The sequence below is a fragment of the Epinephelus lanceolatus genome, chromosome 7 (assembly GCF_041903045.1).
Source record: "Epinephelus lanceolatus isolate andai-2023 chromosome 7, ASM4190304v1, whole genome shotgun sequence".
Lineage (NCBI taxonomy): Eukaryota > Metazoa > Chordata > Actinopteri > Perciformes > Serranidae > Epinephelus > Epinephelus lanceolatus.
In genome coordinates this window covers 9,217,591-9,235,818 of record NC_135740.1, presented here as the reverse complement: position 1 = coordinate 9,235,818, position 18,228 = coordinate 9,217,591, and the positions used below count along the sequence as shown (strand labels likewise).

Genomic DNA, 18,228 nt, shown 5'->3' with positions numbered 1-18,228 from the left:
TCTGTGTGTTAAGTAGGCTCAGGACCAAGAGCCAGGAGTTGATTAGCTTGTTGTAGCCTAGCTTAGCTAGCATTAAATTGTTAAAATAGCTACAGAACTCATGAAACAACTTGTTTTAACTTTCCTTTTTATGTATGGAATAAAGATATGGGATAGCCTATATGATAAAGGGACAGTCGTTCCCAAAATCTGTATCTGTAGTGCAGATTGTTTTGGTGTGAGTTGCAGAGTGCTGGAGATATTGGCCGTAGAGATGTCTGTCTTCTCTCCAATGTAATTGAATTAGATGGTGCTAATTTAACTCCTTGCATTTATAAAGCTCAACAGCAATGTTTTTTTCCAGAAATCATGACCCAAGATAATGCACAGACCTTGCTGTGAGTAGTTTCATGAAGGAACTATCTACTAAACTACACCACCACTACACAACTGTATCACCACACAGAAGGCAGCGTGCATCTACGGCTAGCTAACCTAGCACCACAGAGCTAGCTAACGTTACAGCTCAGCAAAGGAGAACACCATTCTCTCTTCTATATTTAAATGCACACTTCCATGTTTTTTTGGCACTTCAGACACCACAACCTGATCTAGTTACATTATATTGGACAGAAGTCAGACATCTCTATAGCTTATATCTGTAACACTCGGCAGCTCACACCAAAACAATCTAGATTGATAAATAGTACTACAGGCAAGAGGAAAAATATGTAATTTTGACTTTGGTAATAACTGTCCCTTTAATTAATGAACTTTAGAGTTTTAACTTTAGAGGGAGCCAGGCTAATGTTAGCTGTTTCCCCCTGCATCCAGTCTTATGCTAACTTATGCTAGCTGTCTCCTAGCTTCAGCTTCATACTTAAGGCACAGACATGAAAGTGGCATTGATCATCTCATCTAATTCTCACAAAGAACAAAAATAATACTATTTTCCACAATTGAACTATTCATTTACAGTAGCCGGAGCATATGTATCAGCTGATTAATTACCAGCTATTTCCACTGATTAATTCATGGGATAGCCTCCCATGACATTTAGAATTTTCTTCATTAGGCTGTCATACGTTGCATTTTACAGAAAATATCTCAACAAACTTATCAACAATGTTTTTAGACTTGTATAGAGGTTTAATGTTTTTGTTCTCAAATAGGCTATAAGAGTGCATTTTAAAACGTCATTACTTCAGACTTTTCCTATTCTATTTAGTTTTCTCACCCATCGATAGAACACGTAGTCCTGTGGTGGTGTTATTGGGTGTTCACACAGGTTTCTCTTCTCTCCCCGGCACTTCATTGTTTCCTGAGTTCATATCATAGACAACATATTGTGTGATTGTCTGTTTTTATCTGTTTGTTTCTGTGTGTCAATATGTGTTTCTTAGAGATGTTATTAAGGCTCTTGAACCTGTGTGTGTGTGTGTGTGTGTGTGTGCGTGCACGCGCTGTAGTGTCTTCCTGTGGTCGCACGACAGGAAATGGATCAGTCCAGCACTATCAGCTTATCAGCTTACAACAGCAAAATCAGCGTGCATCTTCGTTTAGGCCCAAAAGATGCAATAATGCAAACATCAAAACAATGTAAATACCTCTGTTAATGGTTAATCAAAGAAGTGATATTAAAAACTGTTTAGTTCAATTCAGTTGTTTTGTGTTTCTGCTGTAGATGATAAGGAAGATAAAGGTGGTGACGATGATGGTTCTCATGACTTCAACAAGGGTTAAGATGATGATAATAGCTTATGTTGATGTGATGGTAATACTGACGAAAGCCCTTGAGCATGTCAACAAACCCTCTGGAATGTTCCATCTGTTTCTATAATACAAACTCACTGTAAACACAGTTGACAAGACGCTTTCCAGTCGCTGTCTTAATGGAGAGAAAGAACCTGTCCATACTAACAGCAAATATGGAAAACACAGCTGTCTTGTAAACTTTCTAATAAGGACTTGAAGAAATGACAATAATTTATCTGCCCTATTCAAACACATTTTAGTATTATGATGAAAAGATCCCAAATCAAGGTTGACTTGTTATTTTCTGGAGCTGTCAACCATATCACATGGTCTTCATCAGCGGATGGAGTTTCCAAAGTACTTTAAGAGCTTCTGATCTGCATTGCCTTACTAGCAGGTTGACTTGATCCCACAGTCATCAGTTATGTGACATGTGGAGCATACACTTACATTGATTGCAAAATGCTAGATCATTGTAACTTTACGTAGCTGGTATAACCAGTGAGTGCTCTGCTTAGAGACAGATTATTTTCTCTGTATTATACAAGCAAAACAAATATCTTAAGATGTAAAATAATTTTAGCTAATTTTATGGAGGATTTCACAAAAGACTGGCAACAGTGGCTATGCTAACAATAGCAATGTTAGCTAAGGCTAGCTCTAGTGTTAGCTTTGGGAACATCAGCAAGAATATGCCTACATGAAATTACTTAATTCTCAATTCAAAAGCATCACACATCCCAACAACAGACTAGACGAGAGAGATGTTAGAGAGATCCATTCCTTTAGCGATGGTGCTCTATTGTGCTGTCCTGTCAGTAAAGACAGGAAAAAATATACATTTACAGCAGTACTTTTGCCATACTCATTGGCATTAAAGTTGCATATCAGGGGGTAGTACTGGTGTGACAGTCTGACAGTGGCTTAGCACTTTCGAGTGGCACCTGCTGTTAAAAAACGGCATGTGCCGATAGAATATGAGCGGCATACCACTCTCTATTTTGAACTCGGCACTACTGGATGGAAATGGCATAAGCTTTCTAAATATTTAGTCATTTGTCAAGTATTGGACAAATTAGAATGATGGTGTGAGAGAAACAGTCAGAGGCTCCCCAGATTATTGCAGTTCATTCATAGGAGAACATGAATGTCTGATTTTTCTTAACACCTCAATAAAACAACATCATTGGTGGCGCTGGAGGAAAAGTCAGGGGATCACCAAAATCATTAGGATGTATCCTGTGGAGACCATGAGTATCTGTAAAAAATTTCATAGCAATCGATCCAGTAGTTGTTGAGATATTTCCAAAGCGGTCTACAGATCAACCAATGTGAATAAAAATTCTGTCACCCATATCAGTAAAAAACAAGGCAGGCAGGTTTTGGTGTAGTTGCTGTATTGCACATCTGTATTGCTTTATAGTATCCCATCACAGCTTTTGGGAGCTGGATGGTTTTTCAGCTCAATGTCGTTTATTATAAATGAAAAGTTTGGCTCAAGAAAACCTTCTCCTGTCTCCCCTCCCTGATCCTATCCTCATGACGTCTCCATAGATTCTGTGAAAATGACCAAATGAATGCCGACATAGCCACATTTTTTACTGAGATATCAGTTCTCTGAAAGTGTATCAGTAATGATTCAGCTTCCTGCCAAACTGCACAGGAAATCTTACTGTAAAGTGCACAGCTAATAAGATTGGAGACTAGAATAGGGAGTCATGTAAAACTAATGATCCTTCTATGTGAGACAGCAGCTAACTGGTTCAACATGCTGGAGCTGCACTATCACATGACCTCCAACTTCCTGTCTGCTGGACAAGGCTCATTCATAGTCCTGTGAAATAAAGTCAAGTGACTGAGTGATTTAAGACTGGAGGTTTGCGATTATAATCACTTATGAAATTATAATGTTATAATTTTGAAATGTATCCGTTGCTAACCTCTAATATCCGTGACTCGTGTAGTAAAGGCTCACGTAGCAGTGTAATGACCTCCATGCTGCTGCACAGTCTGAGCAATAACAAGATATCAGTTTGTAATGTGATTTCATGTCTGTTTGAGTTAGGGGTTGATGGGCACCTGCTGGTGCCTAGACGTGATGGTTTCAGCTGACAGAAGTGGATGGCAGAGCAGAGCAGAACATTGGAAACATAGCTGAGATGCCTCTGTTGAGACTGTTTGGATTACAGTGAGGGACTGGAGTGGAGATCGGACTGAAGTGTAACATAACAGCTTAAGTTTAAATAGCAAATTGAAGTTTGTCTCAACAATTTCAGACACACTACACACGTTCAGCTTTTAAGGAGTGAAGTAATAGATCACAGTTGATGTAATTAGGAGTCCATCCAATGAGTTTTGAAATGATTTTATAAGGCATTGGCTTGTTACAGACGACAGTGATCCTTAGCCCTGTGTGATTTCAGATTTTGTCACCTGCCCATGCCAAGCCACTTTTACTGGCAGTCACGACACACCCAAACAGGACTTTAATCACATTGTAATCCAGCGAGCCTGATTACATTGCAAGTGGTCAGGTAGGCATATGACCAATATAAGAAGATAGAGACAGATTAAGATAAATACAGACACAAAATTACAGAGCCCAGCAGGTGTCATGGTGGAAATGATAAACAATGTTGTGCTCTCGATTTAATTGTTTTTGTGTGCGGATTACTTAATTCATACCTTTTGCTTTGACACACCCACTTACAGGTTCTGTCTCCTGCTCTTTTATCAACCAAATGACTGTATGCATCTCCACTTCCTCCCGCTGTACAAAAATGAAGCCAAGATATGCTGGATACGGCCGCTGCCATCTGGGGTGCCAGCTCTGTCTCCACAGTATCAATTTCCCACCCATACACCCGTCTGAGCAATTGCGAACAGCACCATTGATAGTCACCACACCGATTGGCACACACAGCTGTCAATCACGATGTTAACCCCCTTTTTATACATCAAATGTCTAATTTTAGCAAAACCTTTCAGTAAAATGAACACTTGAACATACATTACTGTGACAAGAACTACCTTGAATGACAGAAACCACCTTTGGGAAAATTTATTTGACATGTACTCTGATCTTTTAATCTGGCCTATAGACTGTATATAAAGATAGACCATGGGTCTCCTATTACCCCCACTGTACAAAAATAAAGCCAAAATATCCCAGATAGGACTGCTGCTATCTTGGTTGGTGATGTCATTTGGAGCCAGAGTCTGTGCAGTAGTGATCTCTCCGATGTCCAGTTACCATCTAAATTGTCATTCGACCCAATTGTGAGCAGCACCATTGATATCGAGCACACCAATTGGCACACACAGCTGTCAATCATGACATCAAATCCCTTTTACAGCATCAAATAACTAATTTAAACAAAACTTTTCAGAAAAACTTATAACACTTATATGAACATCAGCGTGATAAATTACTGAAACCATCTTTAGGAAAGGTTTATTTGATCTGTACTTTGATCTTTATTTTGGCATATGTCCTATCTGTCGTCCATCTTCATAAACAGTCTGTGCCTCCCACCCAAACAAAGCCACATCTTAATGAAAAATTTACAGTTCTGTGGATTGATTCAGCTGCCTCCATCACAGGACAATGTCTGAGCATCAGATTTTATTTTTTTTCACGTTCCAGCTCCGAGACAAAGACAATTTGTGTGTCTTAAATTGGCAGAGACCCACATACCGACCTTTCCTAAATCACCAAATACACTAGCCTTGTTATGTGTTGAGTTGAGCCTCTTTCACTTGTTGCAGAATTTCAGAGTCTCTGATGAATTAGGTTAATAAATCTTAACTGTTATGAACACTGCACGATGTCTTGAGGACAAGCCCTTAAGATTTGCCAAATTCTAAATTAAAGACTGACTAGTCCATACCCATTGGTAGTTTTGTCACCTTCTACCTATGCCAATCCTCAATGTGTAGTTTCACATAGATTGACCACGTCAGTGAGTAGAAAAACGTGGGACAGACAGAATGTCTGACTGACAGAATGACACACTGACAGTTTCCGTGATTATGTACAGCATACCATACCATGACTTAGTCATACCAAAAATTAGAAAAAAAACCCAAAAAACATTGGGCCACAGGGGGAGCCACAGCGATCTGTCGCATTTTAGTCATTTTTAAGCATTTTTCTGTTGTTATAGCGCCACCCAGTTGCCAATTAGAGTTAAATTTCTCCAGTCACCTTGAGGCGTCCTGTTCTACATATCTACCAAGTTTAGTAAAAATCGATATGGCGGTTAGGCCTAGATAAGAAATTAGCTCTCTAGCGTCCCCATTTTGTTTGATGGGGTCAATAATGGAGGGGTCCCCTCAGATTATGTGTGGTCATATGCCTACAAAGTTGCGTGGTGATCGGTGAAACCCTTGAGATGTTATACACCTTTATGTGATGAGCCACGCCCTCCGCAATATTCATTGCCTTATAGAAGCTCAGTTTTAGTAAGTTTTCCAACTTTTCAAACTTCCTAGGAAGAGATCGATTTTAAGTGTTTTTCAAAAAATTCTAAATGGCGGGAAATCTATATAACTGGAAGTTATGGGTTCTTGAATCAAATTTGTTCCTCGTGAGGAGAGGCATCTCTGTTTCATGTCTCTACGACATACGGGGCATGAGATATGCCCATTCAAAGTTTGCAATTTCAATCGCTTGCTATAGCGCCCCCTTTGGCCAATTGATGTAATATTGCTTCATACACATCCTCCCATGACCCTCTACCACTGTGCCACATTTCACATGGATTGACCAAGTCAGTGAGGAGAAAAATGTGGAACAGACACACAGACAGAGTTTTCGTCATTATATAGTAAGATTACCATCAGACTTCAGGGTTGGGATTTAATGGTCATTAAATTTTCCCAAATTCCCAGAGAAACTTGGTAATATCATAGACTGTATGGGTGTCATGCATTATTGTCAAAGCAGCATGAGCATATCCATGGCCTTGACCTTTTTGCCATTGTACTGTTGTATTGTATGGACAGTATAAATCAGTCCAATCAGTCATGTTATCATTACATTACTGCACAGATGTTCTGTGGAGGAACATTTATGCTCATCAGTCTCTCTCCCTGTCTCACAGCAGTGACAGTGGTGCCATGGCATCAGGACCTCCAGATGTGATGGCCAATCAGGAGCCTGCTGAGGCTGTGGAAGAGTGTTCAGGTAACAATTTGATTAAATGTTCTGTTAAAAGGTTTTTCAATGAAAAAAGGCACTCTGAATATGTATAATTATGAGACCCAAATATTGTCTTCATTTTAAATGTTTAAAGCATTTTGCTCTTTGCCTCTATCTTACGTTTTTACATAAATGTAAGCAAATGTAATTTTCTACTATTAAGAAATTGCATGATTAATTGCCAATAAAACCAGATCATTTGGAACATCATTAGAACCTTAATTACTTTCACACTCTCCAGCTTTTCATCTGGCCTGTGTGACCGCAGCCATGACGTGCAAAGTTTGTTTGCCCATGTTGTTAAAATTAAACAGCTCACTTAGATTATCAACAAAAATGAATATTTGCAGTGTTTGAATATCAAAATTTGTGACACCCAAGACTAGATTAAGTAGAATTTCTAGTGACGTGGATCTATCTGCTTATAATACACAGGCAAGTTTATATATTTAAGTTAAACTTTAAATATCCCACCAGTAGCCTACATGAACACCTGCATACAATTAGACTCTCTTTATATTCTGTCACCAGGACCTAATTGGTGTACATTTTGAAATCTTGTGGGTCTTGTTAAGTAGGAACGCCCACGAAAGTGGCAGATTTTAAAATAAACATCTGAATATATGCTATAAACTCAAAACAGTTTCTCAGGAGCTGCTGCTTCTACCTAGGATAAAAATAACAAACTGTGTAAGTGTGAGAATGGGTGGGTAGTGCTGTGTGGAAGTGTACATCATATCACCAATGACATTATGTACACACACACAGCAGAGAAGATCAGGCCAGCTTTAACTATCTAGATCTCCTCACTGCTGTTGGCAGGAAATGAAGGAAAAGAGAAAGCTATCATCATCTCTCTCTTACACACACACACACTGAACCCAGCTGCACACTGTCTATACAGATGGATAGCACACATGCTGCTGATATAATGGGAACAAGGAAGAAGTGCATTGGGAGGTCAGAGAGATGTCTGTATGGGTGAAGTCACAGCAGGAATTTTAGATGAAGTGCTGTTGGGATTATTGGACAGTCAAACAAAGTGTAAACACTCTTTAATGCCTGATCTTTGTTCTACATCTAAACTAGGCCCTTTTTTAATTCTGACATTTCAGTGAAAATATGTGATATGTAGTTTATTGTGGGAAACATCATCAGCACTAAGTTTGGTGAGTCACTGCTGACTCCCCTGGGAGAGCTGAAAGTCAGGCATGACTCCACAGATCATGGAGTCTGCCAGTCATGTCCATCTCAATCTGTTGGTGTGATCCCAGAGATGGTGCCAGATTGGCAGCTTTTCTCTGAGTGGCGCCCAGTTGAATGTGTTGTATTGTAATAGGATCTGCAGTTTGAAAGGGTTGAGTCTGTAAATAGAAATTGTACACGTTTAGGCCTGCTCTCTTCATGGCATGTTACTGTAAATAAGCAAAAATCTGAGATAGAGGTAATATAAAGACATCTGTAAGTATTTATGTGTAAAGTCACACTGAAATTTTAATTTGTTTTGCCTAAAAAAATCAGTATCTACAACACTGGATTTGTTTTCCATTAATTTCTATCAACAATATCACTATACATATATATATATATATATATATATATATATATATATATACATACATATATATACATACATACATATACATATATATACTATAATTTGATGCAATATCTGTGTGGGTAAGCTATGACAATAGTTTGTTATGGTTGGTTATATAACTTCAATTTCATGTGCCCACTAAGCATCTTGCCCTTTAATCGTGATTCAAACAGTAATGCAGGGAGTACTGAATTTACAACTGGGTTAACCAGTTGCTTTGAATTTTGATGGGTCAGTTACCAAGGTTGATGCTAGAATGGATGGTCCAGAGAGACGGGAGAGGGTGTTTATGAAATCCACTGTGATTGGCTAGAGCATGAAGTGTTGGTCGTCCAATCACAGCTTGTCCAAGCACAAAATCCCCGGAAGAAATGACAAAGTCCACAGCTCCACGTCCAGGGGTATGTGGACAGCAGAGGAAAGCCAACAGAGGGCCCTCAGTGGTGGGCACAGACTCTGCCAAACTCCTGCCCTCCCTCTGGTTTTCTGGCCGAGGAGCAGAGCTAACCCCGGTCAGACAGGCTTGCTGGAGGTTGCTTATGGGGGCTGTGGGAGGGAGCCAGGCGGCTGAGAGTCAAGCCAGGGCCCCAGGAGCATGCTGGAAGCTTCAGTGTGGCTGGAGAGGCAGTGTGAGGAGAGGGCCTGCAGAGCGTGTTGAAGAACCAGAGAGAGGGCAGAAGTCTGCGGGCCTGTGTGCATGGCCGAGTGCCTGTCTGCTGTTGGCTGTCTTCCAGTGTGCACACACCCCTGTATGTGGAGCCTCGAACATACTCTGTGGATCCTGGCTCTCTCACCCGCTATGACTGCCCCAGTAACCTCCAGATTTTCACGAACACAACATTTATGAAGAGTTTGTAAAATATGATGTTTTGTGATAAACTACCAGCGATGACAGCAGAAAAAGCGTCATGGCCATGGTCAAAATCAACAGTCTCTCACTGCCTAGCACGGGCATGGACAACTGATGATGTAACAATCTTTTAAAGCAAAGCATACAGCAGAGCATTCCTCCCACTGTGCCCATCCTTCTAGTCCATCAATTTTCTAAAGAGAGAAAGCTAAGCTAATGCTAAATCACAGCAAAGAGTGTGCAGGTGTCAGTAACACTCAGCAGGTGCTGAAATAACATAAATGAAGGCAAGTAGCTTCCTCTTTCTATTCAAAATACAAGCTTACAGCACAATGAAACATCCCAAAACTTTCATTTTGTAAAGAGACAGACAGCCTAAATCACTGACGGTAGACAGTCAACACTGAATGGACTTGTTTAAAGAGGAAAATAGTTTTTCCACTTGGTTGCGCACCTCAGACGTTTACACTCTGCAGGTTCCAACACCCATACTACCATTTTATATAGTAGCCAGAAAAAGATTTTGTGTGTCTCCATACATAGTGTGTCAAATGCAGTACGCCAAAAATAACAGGATGTTCTACTACATCCGGTCACATTTTGCAGTATGTAAGGCAGCATGCTTTTCTGGCTGTTCTGACCCACAATCCTCTGCACAGTGGACAATACGCCACACTGACTGAACTGCAAACAGATGACAGCTCATTGACAGCTGTCAGAAGCTGCAGTGATGGATGACAGCACATTCAAGTAACTGATAAACAGTTGACTATTAACTAAGTGAACAAAATAATCATAAATATTACAAACAACAAAAAGACATAACTAAAAAAAAAAAACAAGGAAAGAGAAATGCAGATGTAATTTCACTGCCGCAAATATAATTTGTTAGGATCTACAATCTGTGCAGTTATAACTTAAAAGTTTAACTACATACATTGCAAAGTAACAACAGCAAAGCTCTCTAGGTTGATCTCTGTCTGGCGAATTCGGTGAGTGGCATTTGTTTTATCTCCAAGGTAACGGATATAAAAGCAAGAGGGTCAAAGTTCAGGGCGTAATGCTATGAGAAAGTAGTATGTCCCGATTGTGTGCATTATGCATCCAACAGTACCTACTTTTTAAGGGCCGCTGCAGTACTTACTAAAAGTAAAAAGAAAAAGTATGTGATTAAGCACTCACCCACTGTATCTCCTAGCAAAGCCAGCTCTTACATTAGTTTTTAGTCAACCACTGTCATGGTAAACACACTCTCAGACACTCAAGGACTCCCTAGGTATTTCACCCAGGAGCAGTGCTGTATGTCCTACGTCACAGAGTTTTGTGGGTCCTCATGAGTTCTCAGTGTCTTGTCACTTTTTAGATAAGCTAGCAAATCTGTAACCTGAACAGTTGTTTCTTAACCTAATATTTGCTTTACCCCCAAGATTAAACCTATAACCTTTTTTGTAATCATCAGTTTATGAAGCTGCACTCAGATTTGTGCTCCTTGTACCACCGACTAGACTTCCCTGCAGATGTTCAAATGACTTTTACCTGACTGCTGATAAATTCTAAAGTTAACCACATGAAATTTTACTGGAATATTACTGGATATCAGAATGGCAAGCTCTCTTTCATTTTTAAAAGTAAATTAAAGGCCTTTGTTTTAATCTGGCTTTTTAATATTGAATAATATTAGAGTCTTGATTTTTAAGTTTTAACCATTTGTTTTTACCTTTTTTTTTACCCCTCCTGTTTATTTATTTTTATTTTATTCATTAACTTTATTTTTAATCTTTAGCCTTTTTAATAATCTTTTTTGTTAGTTTGTTATGTTTAGTTTATTCATATTCTGTTTTCTTATTGTTGTAATTTTTTAGTCTTGAAGAACTTTTGTATAGTTGTTTGTGTTATGCTTTTAATTTTGTTTTCATCAGTCCAATTTTGCCATGTGAAGCACTTGGGCTACATGTTTGTATAAAAGGTGCTACATAAATAAAGTTGAGTTGAGTTGAATGCTAAAATATATCGACATTTAGATGGACCAAATTGTGTCCAACAACTAGAATCTACTCAGATCGGGGGTATCTGTCTTCTGATATCTGACATCAGTGTGGTATCTGGCATCATGCCCAGCTCAAATGGGCTTACAAGGCAGGCTATCAGTTTCCATGTATACAGGTGTGAGACCAACTATACCAATTTTAAGAAAACAACAACAGTCTAGTCTATATGTCCTCATACTTATGGTGTGTATTGTTCAGTCTAGTTTGTCTACATTTCCAAGCTTTAGAAATAAACCTAGCCCATACTTACATACACTCAGTCAAACTGCTCATTTTCATCAAACCAAAGTAATTCAGGATTTTTGTTCTGTGTTCTTAAAAAGCTGCATGCATCATAAAGCATGAACGTGCACTTAGAGCACACACTGAGGCTGAGACTGTCACGGAGTTCGCTGAAGTGTTCACTGCTGTGTCCTGCAAAACCACATCCATCTGGGTGAATACCATATCTTAGGGGAGTCCCCAGACACTCCAGACTCAGATGTTTTTCAACAAATATGTCCAAAAACATTCTGTACTGAAAATCAGCTCCATAGATTTAGTGTCATGAAGAAGTATCACTATCGTTTATACTTCCTTACAGAACGACTTTTATATTTCACTTCAACTCGTGCTTCATCAGGACTGTTTGATCAGATGTAAGTGACAACATGAGCAAACAGCCCAACAACTGTCACCAGATTCTGGTTAAATTTAGTTGCACAGAAAGATGTGACATCCCCTTTTTGCAACTGAGCCCTGCCCACTTCAAACCAGTGATAACAGAAAAAAACACATCTACAGATATCTCTCATGTGAAATAGCTAAAGCTGTTTTACCTTTGGCTCATGATGTGATAAAAAGATATGGTCATATAGGACCTCATCGAAGAAATGTGTATTCAGGGCCTTTGTAGTGACCCTATAATGGTTTATAGATACTAAGCCTAAAACTAAAAAAAAAACAAACATATTTTCCTCTTACCTGTTGTGCTGTTTATCAATCTAGATCTAGAGTTGCAGTTGAGTCAAAGTGCCAAAAACATACATATGAAAAACTCAACATCAATGTCTCTTTGCAGAAATCATGACCTGGTTACTCAAGATAATCCACAGACTTTGTTGTGAGCACTTTTACTTAGGAACTTGTTTCCCTGTCAAAGGTCACCATCGTCTAATTGTGTAAGCTGAGGTCAGTGCCCCCTGATATTGACCTTAGACTGCTTTGAAATTATTTATAATATGTGTGGGGATAACAGTATCTTAGACCCACAATGACCACAGAGCTCCACTGACCTTTCATTGAAGCAGTGGCCTTTTTCAGCTCTCTGAGTGCAGACCTTTAACTTAATAGTGTATTGTGCCTAAAATAGCACAATAAATGGCACCGGCGGCTGGTGTTTCCCCTGATTTTTCCTCTTGGCAGTGCAGAAAGGCCTCCGAAGCATCACCAAGAGCTGGTTGGAAGCTCCTCAAGTAAATACAGCAGTTCACTTTAAGGTCAAGACAAAAGAGAGGAGAATTTTGCAGCCAAAATTTCTTCACAGAAGCTGGATGGAAAATCATAATCTTCTACTTGTGGTTTGATGGCAACTCATCAAAATAGCTTGGCAGGTGTTATATTTAGCCCTCCAAGCAAACTGTTTGTGACTGCAGTTTGATTTTGTACTCAGTAACACACATCTCAAAAGAAAAGAAAGCAAGCTGCTTGCACAATAACAAACTTTAAAATCTATAACTTGAAAATAGACAGGCTCAATCATTGTGTGGCGTGTTCCTCAGCAAGTGACCTTAAAATCTCATGCGTCTCAGCCATGGTACCAGGCTGAGATTCCAGACATTTTTTAGCTGTGATTTAGCTCTAACCAGAAAGTGTATTTTTAGAGAAAGGAATGAATACTCAAGGATTCCCCACCGGGAGAAAGACAGAAATGACACAGCTGAAAAGAATGTCTCTCTTTTTTTTTTAAGTCTCTTCTAAAGCATTTTTGTGGCCCGGAGATGTGAATTCTCAAAATAGTTCGATCACAGTTGTTTTGTTGTTTTCTTGGCTCTGTCTTTGTTCACAGCTCATCTCCCTCCATGTTTCCCTCTGGTTTGTGTCTCAACGCTGTCCAAATTCTGAGGATTAATATATCCATGTGTTGGGATAGTGTTTTCTATCATTCCTTCACATTAGCTATTGTAACAATGAGGATGTTTGAGTCTCTGATGATTGCCTCTGGCTTTTGTCATTTATATTCCCTAGTCAGGTTAGAGGTCAAGGAGGCCAACATTTTGCAATGCTTGGTGCTATGAAGCTGATAGAAGGTAGATGCAGATTAGTTTATGACCATTTTTTAACGAGTGCTTCACCGATATAGCATTTCACTCCTATAACACTGTAGGAGTGGAAAGGAGAGAAAAAAACAATCAATACTGAGACAGCAGATATTGCCTTCTTATCCCTGCATTCTTCCTCCTTGTCAAAACCTGCTGCCTATATTACCCACAATGCAGCTCGACTGCTGACTGTTGGTGGGAGATTTGGGTGTGTTATGCTAGTAGTGGCTAATGTAGCCTCAAGCTGCTGGCCTCAAGCAGAGATGAGGCCGGTAAACTCACTTTTTTAAACTCCACATCCCAGATTTTTTTCATTTCAGACTTGTGGTCTTCAGCTCCAACTGACGCTGACTCAAGTGACATCACTTGAGATATTTAGCAGATTTTTCACAGCTCCCTAAGGAGCCACAAATGTGTTTGTCACATGATGACATCAGGCCCAGTTAGACCTTTTTCCGTTGACTTGTGCATCAATGGATACATTTTTTTGAGCATCCACAAAATGACTGGTTTCACTATCAAGATTTGATCCATTCAGTCTGATATTTGGAAAACATAGAAGAGCTGCAAGATGAAGTCATTTTATCCTCATTTAAGTTAGCGGAGAGCTAAACCGGAAGTTGGCAGCTCGGCCAGGAAAGTTTTTAGTGCTTTTGTTCTATGGGCCCAATTATGTGGAAGATCCAAGTAACTTCACACTCAGGAAGTGGAACTTTTTTTAGCCTCATGCATCACTGAGCAACTTTCATAGGAATGAACGGGGCCCGTCTCCAACGCTGTATCCAGGTCTCTTAATATATCCATGGTGTGACCCGAGGTATGGCAGTGTTGGTTGGTCCACCACTTTGGTCCACACTGAAATATCTAACTGCTGGGTGGATTGAGATGAAATTTCGTTTAGACAGTCATGATCTCCAGAGGGCTAACCCAACTGACTTTGATGATCCCTTGACTTTTCCTCTAGCACAGCCAGCACATCCAAGTTTTTTGTCCAACCCTGCTACAGTACCTACCTACATTATGTTAAATTTTAGGATAATTACCAAATGTTAATATGTTAACCTGATAAACTGAGATGTTGAATGCGGTAAACATCCTGCTAAACCTCAGTATGTTAGCATCGTCACTTTACATTTTGAGCATGCTAATAGTAACATTAAGCTCAAAGCCAAATTGTACTTAAGCTGAAGTGAAAATAACTTTTTTTCATACATACTGAAACTGTCACTATACTGTATTCTGAAAGTACATGAGACAGATAGTCTGTGAAAAAAAAAATCGCTCACATTCTTCCTACTACTTCTAATGGCATTTGCTACAGTCTACAGAGGTGTACCGAAAACAACCAATCAGAGCCGAGGAGTCTCAAACGCAGCTGTAAGTCATGTCAAACACTGCTTGTGAACGGTGGTCAAACTGTCAAACTAGGCAGCGCTGATTAAATATGAATCAAGATTCTGTTACTGCATTGCCTATTTCTCACTTAAAATGTTTCCAGAAACATATTTTAGTGTACTGTTTAGCTGTAAAATGAGTGAGTTGGTCTGGCCAATGGATGGTGCTTTGTTATGGCTCGACTGTTTCCAACATGGCAGCTGGGTCACAAACTAAAGCTAAACAGTACACTAAAATATGTTTGGTGCTTTTAACAGAGTCTCGATTCATATTTGACAGTTTGACCACAGTTCACGAAACATAATTGATATGCTTGACAGCTATGTTAAAAAAAAAAAAACAGCAATTCGTTAAACAGTGCAAAGGGCTGTGTTGACTTTAAAGGCTTTCCAGATGGTAAAAACACTGCACAGTGGATTGATAAACAGGAGAAAGACTACATATTTGGTACAAGTTAATCTTCCAGGGATGTGTGCTTACATGCTTTTGATTTGCCACCACAGTGTCTTGCCAGGTGATGTAGAGTTGTGGTGCTGCATGTTTTTTTTTTTGTTTGTTTGTTTTTTTGCCGTAGCCCAGCTGTGACACCAGACTGGTCTTTTTCAAATAAATGAAGAGGCTGCATTTTTACATGCAGAGTGAAAGCTGGTCTGAACGTGACCTTAGTCGTGTTATTAAAACACAAAGATTAGGACATGTATTTTTCCTTCTCCTGACTATTTGATTTGAATAGAGGATGAAATGTTGAGTCAGCCCTAGGCCCTGCTGAATGTGGGACACAGAGAGAGGACCAGTTGACATTTCAGGTTCTAGGTGAGCATCTCGCTGACTGAAAGCAGTGAAGGCAGTTTGGAGCTGTTTTAGGAGTTATAAAAGAGTTGTTGAGTTTTTCCACTGCGGTGCTAATGGAGGTGGACTCACTGGGGGGGAGGGTTTACAAGAAAAAGGAGTGTGTGTTTATGTGTGTGTGTGTGTGTGTGTGTGTGTCTGTCTTTATATACGTCTCTGTGTAAACACACATCAGTCTCAGTGTGTAGTTTCTCCAGGGAAGCCTACCTGGGCCTTTGCAGCCAACACAGGGCTAATTGCTCAAACTAGAGTTCACATGAGGGCAGTGTGTAAAGATGCTGTGTGTCTAATTTTCTCATTAACATATCGCTGTGCAGCTAGTTGTAAAGATTCACTGTAGTGCTGTCAGAAGAAGGTACCTGTAGGGGGGTTAAGCCAACTTTTTTAAATTTTCTCTACCTCTCTCTCTTTTCTCATTTGTCTCCACAGGAAAGAAAAAGTCCAAGTTCCAGACATTTAAGAAATTCTTTGCCAGGAAGAAGAGAAAGGAGCCGCCAGCCGCAGGAGCAGACGCAGGGCTCAAAGCCAGCCAATCAAGCGACAATGTCAGCAAAACATCCGAAAATAACACACTCACTCGATCAGAGAAGGATAAGGGCTCTGGGTAAGATCAGACACGCACACTGTATATACTATATGTACAAAAACACACAATAACATTTTTATTTAAACATTGACACAGCCTGTGCACATACACGTACCAAGTGCCTATTAACAGGACTGAAAAAAGATTCAAATACCTCTGTGTCGTTTATTGGGTAAATGTTTGGATAATGGTTTAAGTGCTACATTTTGCATCTCAAAAACAGCTCAGTTAAATGCACTCTGGATGAGCTGAAAAGCCGACCTCTTTATAGAGGAGAGGTCGCTCAGCAATCTCAACCATATCTTTCTCCACATAAAGCTTTGTATTTGTTAGAGGAGGTTTACAGAAGGGCCCAGCTAAATATTTCTGTTAGGACTTTGAACTGGCATCATCACATTTTCTGCAAACTGTGCAGTTATTCTGAATACTCACAGTAATTCCATTTTACTGTACATACAGCATATTTAACAAAAATATTAAAATACTTGCAGCTTTTTGGCTTATAGTTTTCCTCATAATTATATTCATGTCAGGGTAGAAAAGCTGTTAAAGGGATGCTAGGATACATTTAAACACAAGCTAATGCAATTGGTTTTGGTGGGTTGGCAGATCCTTAAGTCCTTCGAACACCAAGTCCATATTTTTCTTATGTGTTTCTTTCAATTTATCATCTGATAAAAATCAATACGCACAGAAACCTTGCACACTGAGTCCAATGTGTTTTATTATGTGCTGCAAAATTTTGCAATCCAAAATGGAACAACACACGTGCTCCTTTGCTTCTCTCCACTGGAGGAACCATCCTGTCAGTTGCCACTCTCTGTCCACGTCTTGCATTTGGTCGCAGCTACCTGGGGCTGAGCTGTCCTCCCTCTCTGTCTCCACACTGTCACCCTCTATCGCGCTGTCTGTGTGCGGTCCATATCATCTGTTACACCCTCGGATGCACAATATTGGACTTTTGCCGATATCTGATATGCCGATATGTAACAACTCATTTGACTGATAACTGATACTGGTAGCGATATATCCACTTTTTTCCCTGCCTAATTTCAGTGATCATCAAGTCTTTTCTGTAGTGTAATTAACATCATATAGTGCATGCATACTCTTATCATGATGGCCCACCAGCAGATGGACACATGAAATACAATACTTTTCAATGTACAGTACAGGCCAAAAGTTTGGACACACCTTCTCATTCAATGCGTTTTCTTTATTTTCATGGCTATTTACATTGTAGATTCTCACTGAAGGCATCAAAACTATGAATGAACACATGTGGAGTTATGTACTTAACAAAAAAAGGTGAAATAACTGAAAACATGTTTTATATTCTAGTTTCTTCAAAATAGCCACCCTTTGCTCTGATTACTGCTTTGCACACTCTTGGCATTCTCTCCATGAGCTTCAAGAGGTAGTCACCTGAAATGGTTTCCACTTCACAGGTGTGCCTTATCAGGGTTAATTAGTGGAATTTCTTGCTTTATCAATGGGGTTGGAACCATCAGTTGTGTTGTGCAGAAGTCAGGTTAATACACAGCTGACAGCCCTATTGGACAACTGTTAAAATTCATATTATGGCAAGAACCAATCAGCTAACTAAAGAAAAACGAGTGGCCATCATTACTTTAAGAAATGAAGGTCAGTCAGTCCAGAAAAT

At 39.6% G+C, this 18,228-nt stretch overlaps 1 protein-coding gene across 3 annotated transcripts in view; it reads left to right on the top strand.

The window, feature by feature from the left end:
• LOC117260927 (uncharacterized) overlaps positions 1-18,228 on the top strand; it is a 70,079-nt gene that overhangs the window by 29,598 nt on the left and 22,253 nt on the right. For all 3 annotated transcript variants that reach the window (XM_033633057.2, XM_033633059.2, XM_033633058.2), the window contains exons 2-3: positions 6,840-6,922; positions 16,409-16,583. In XM_033633057.2, the coding sequence (XP_033488948.2) occupies positions 6,840-6,922; positions 16,409-16,583 (258 nt within the window). The remainder of the gene's footprint in view (positions 1-6,839; positions 6,923-16,408; positions 16,584-18,228) is intronic.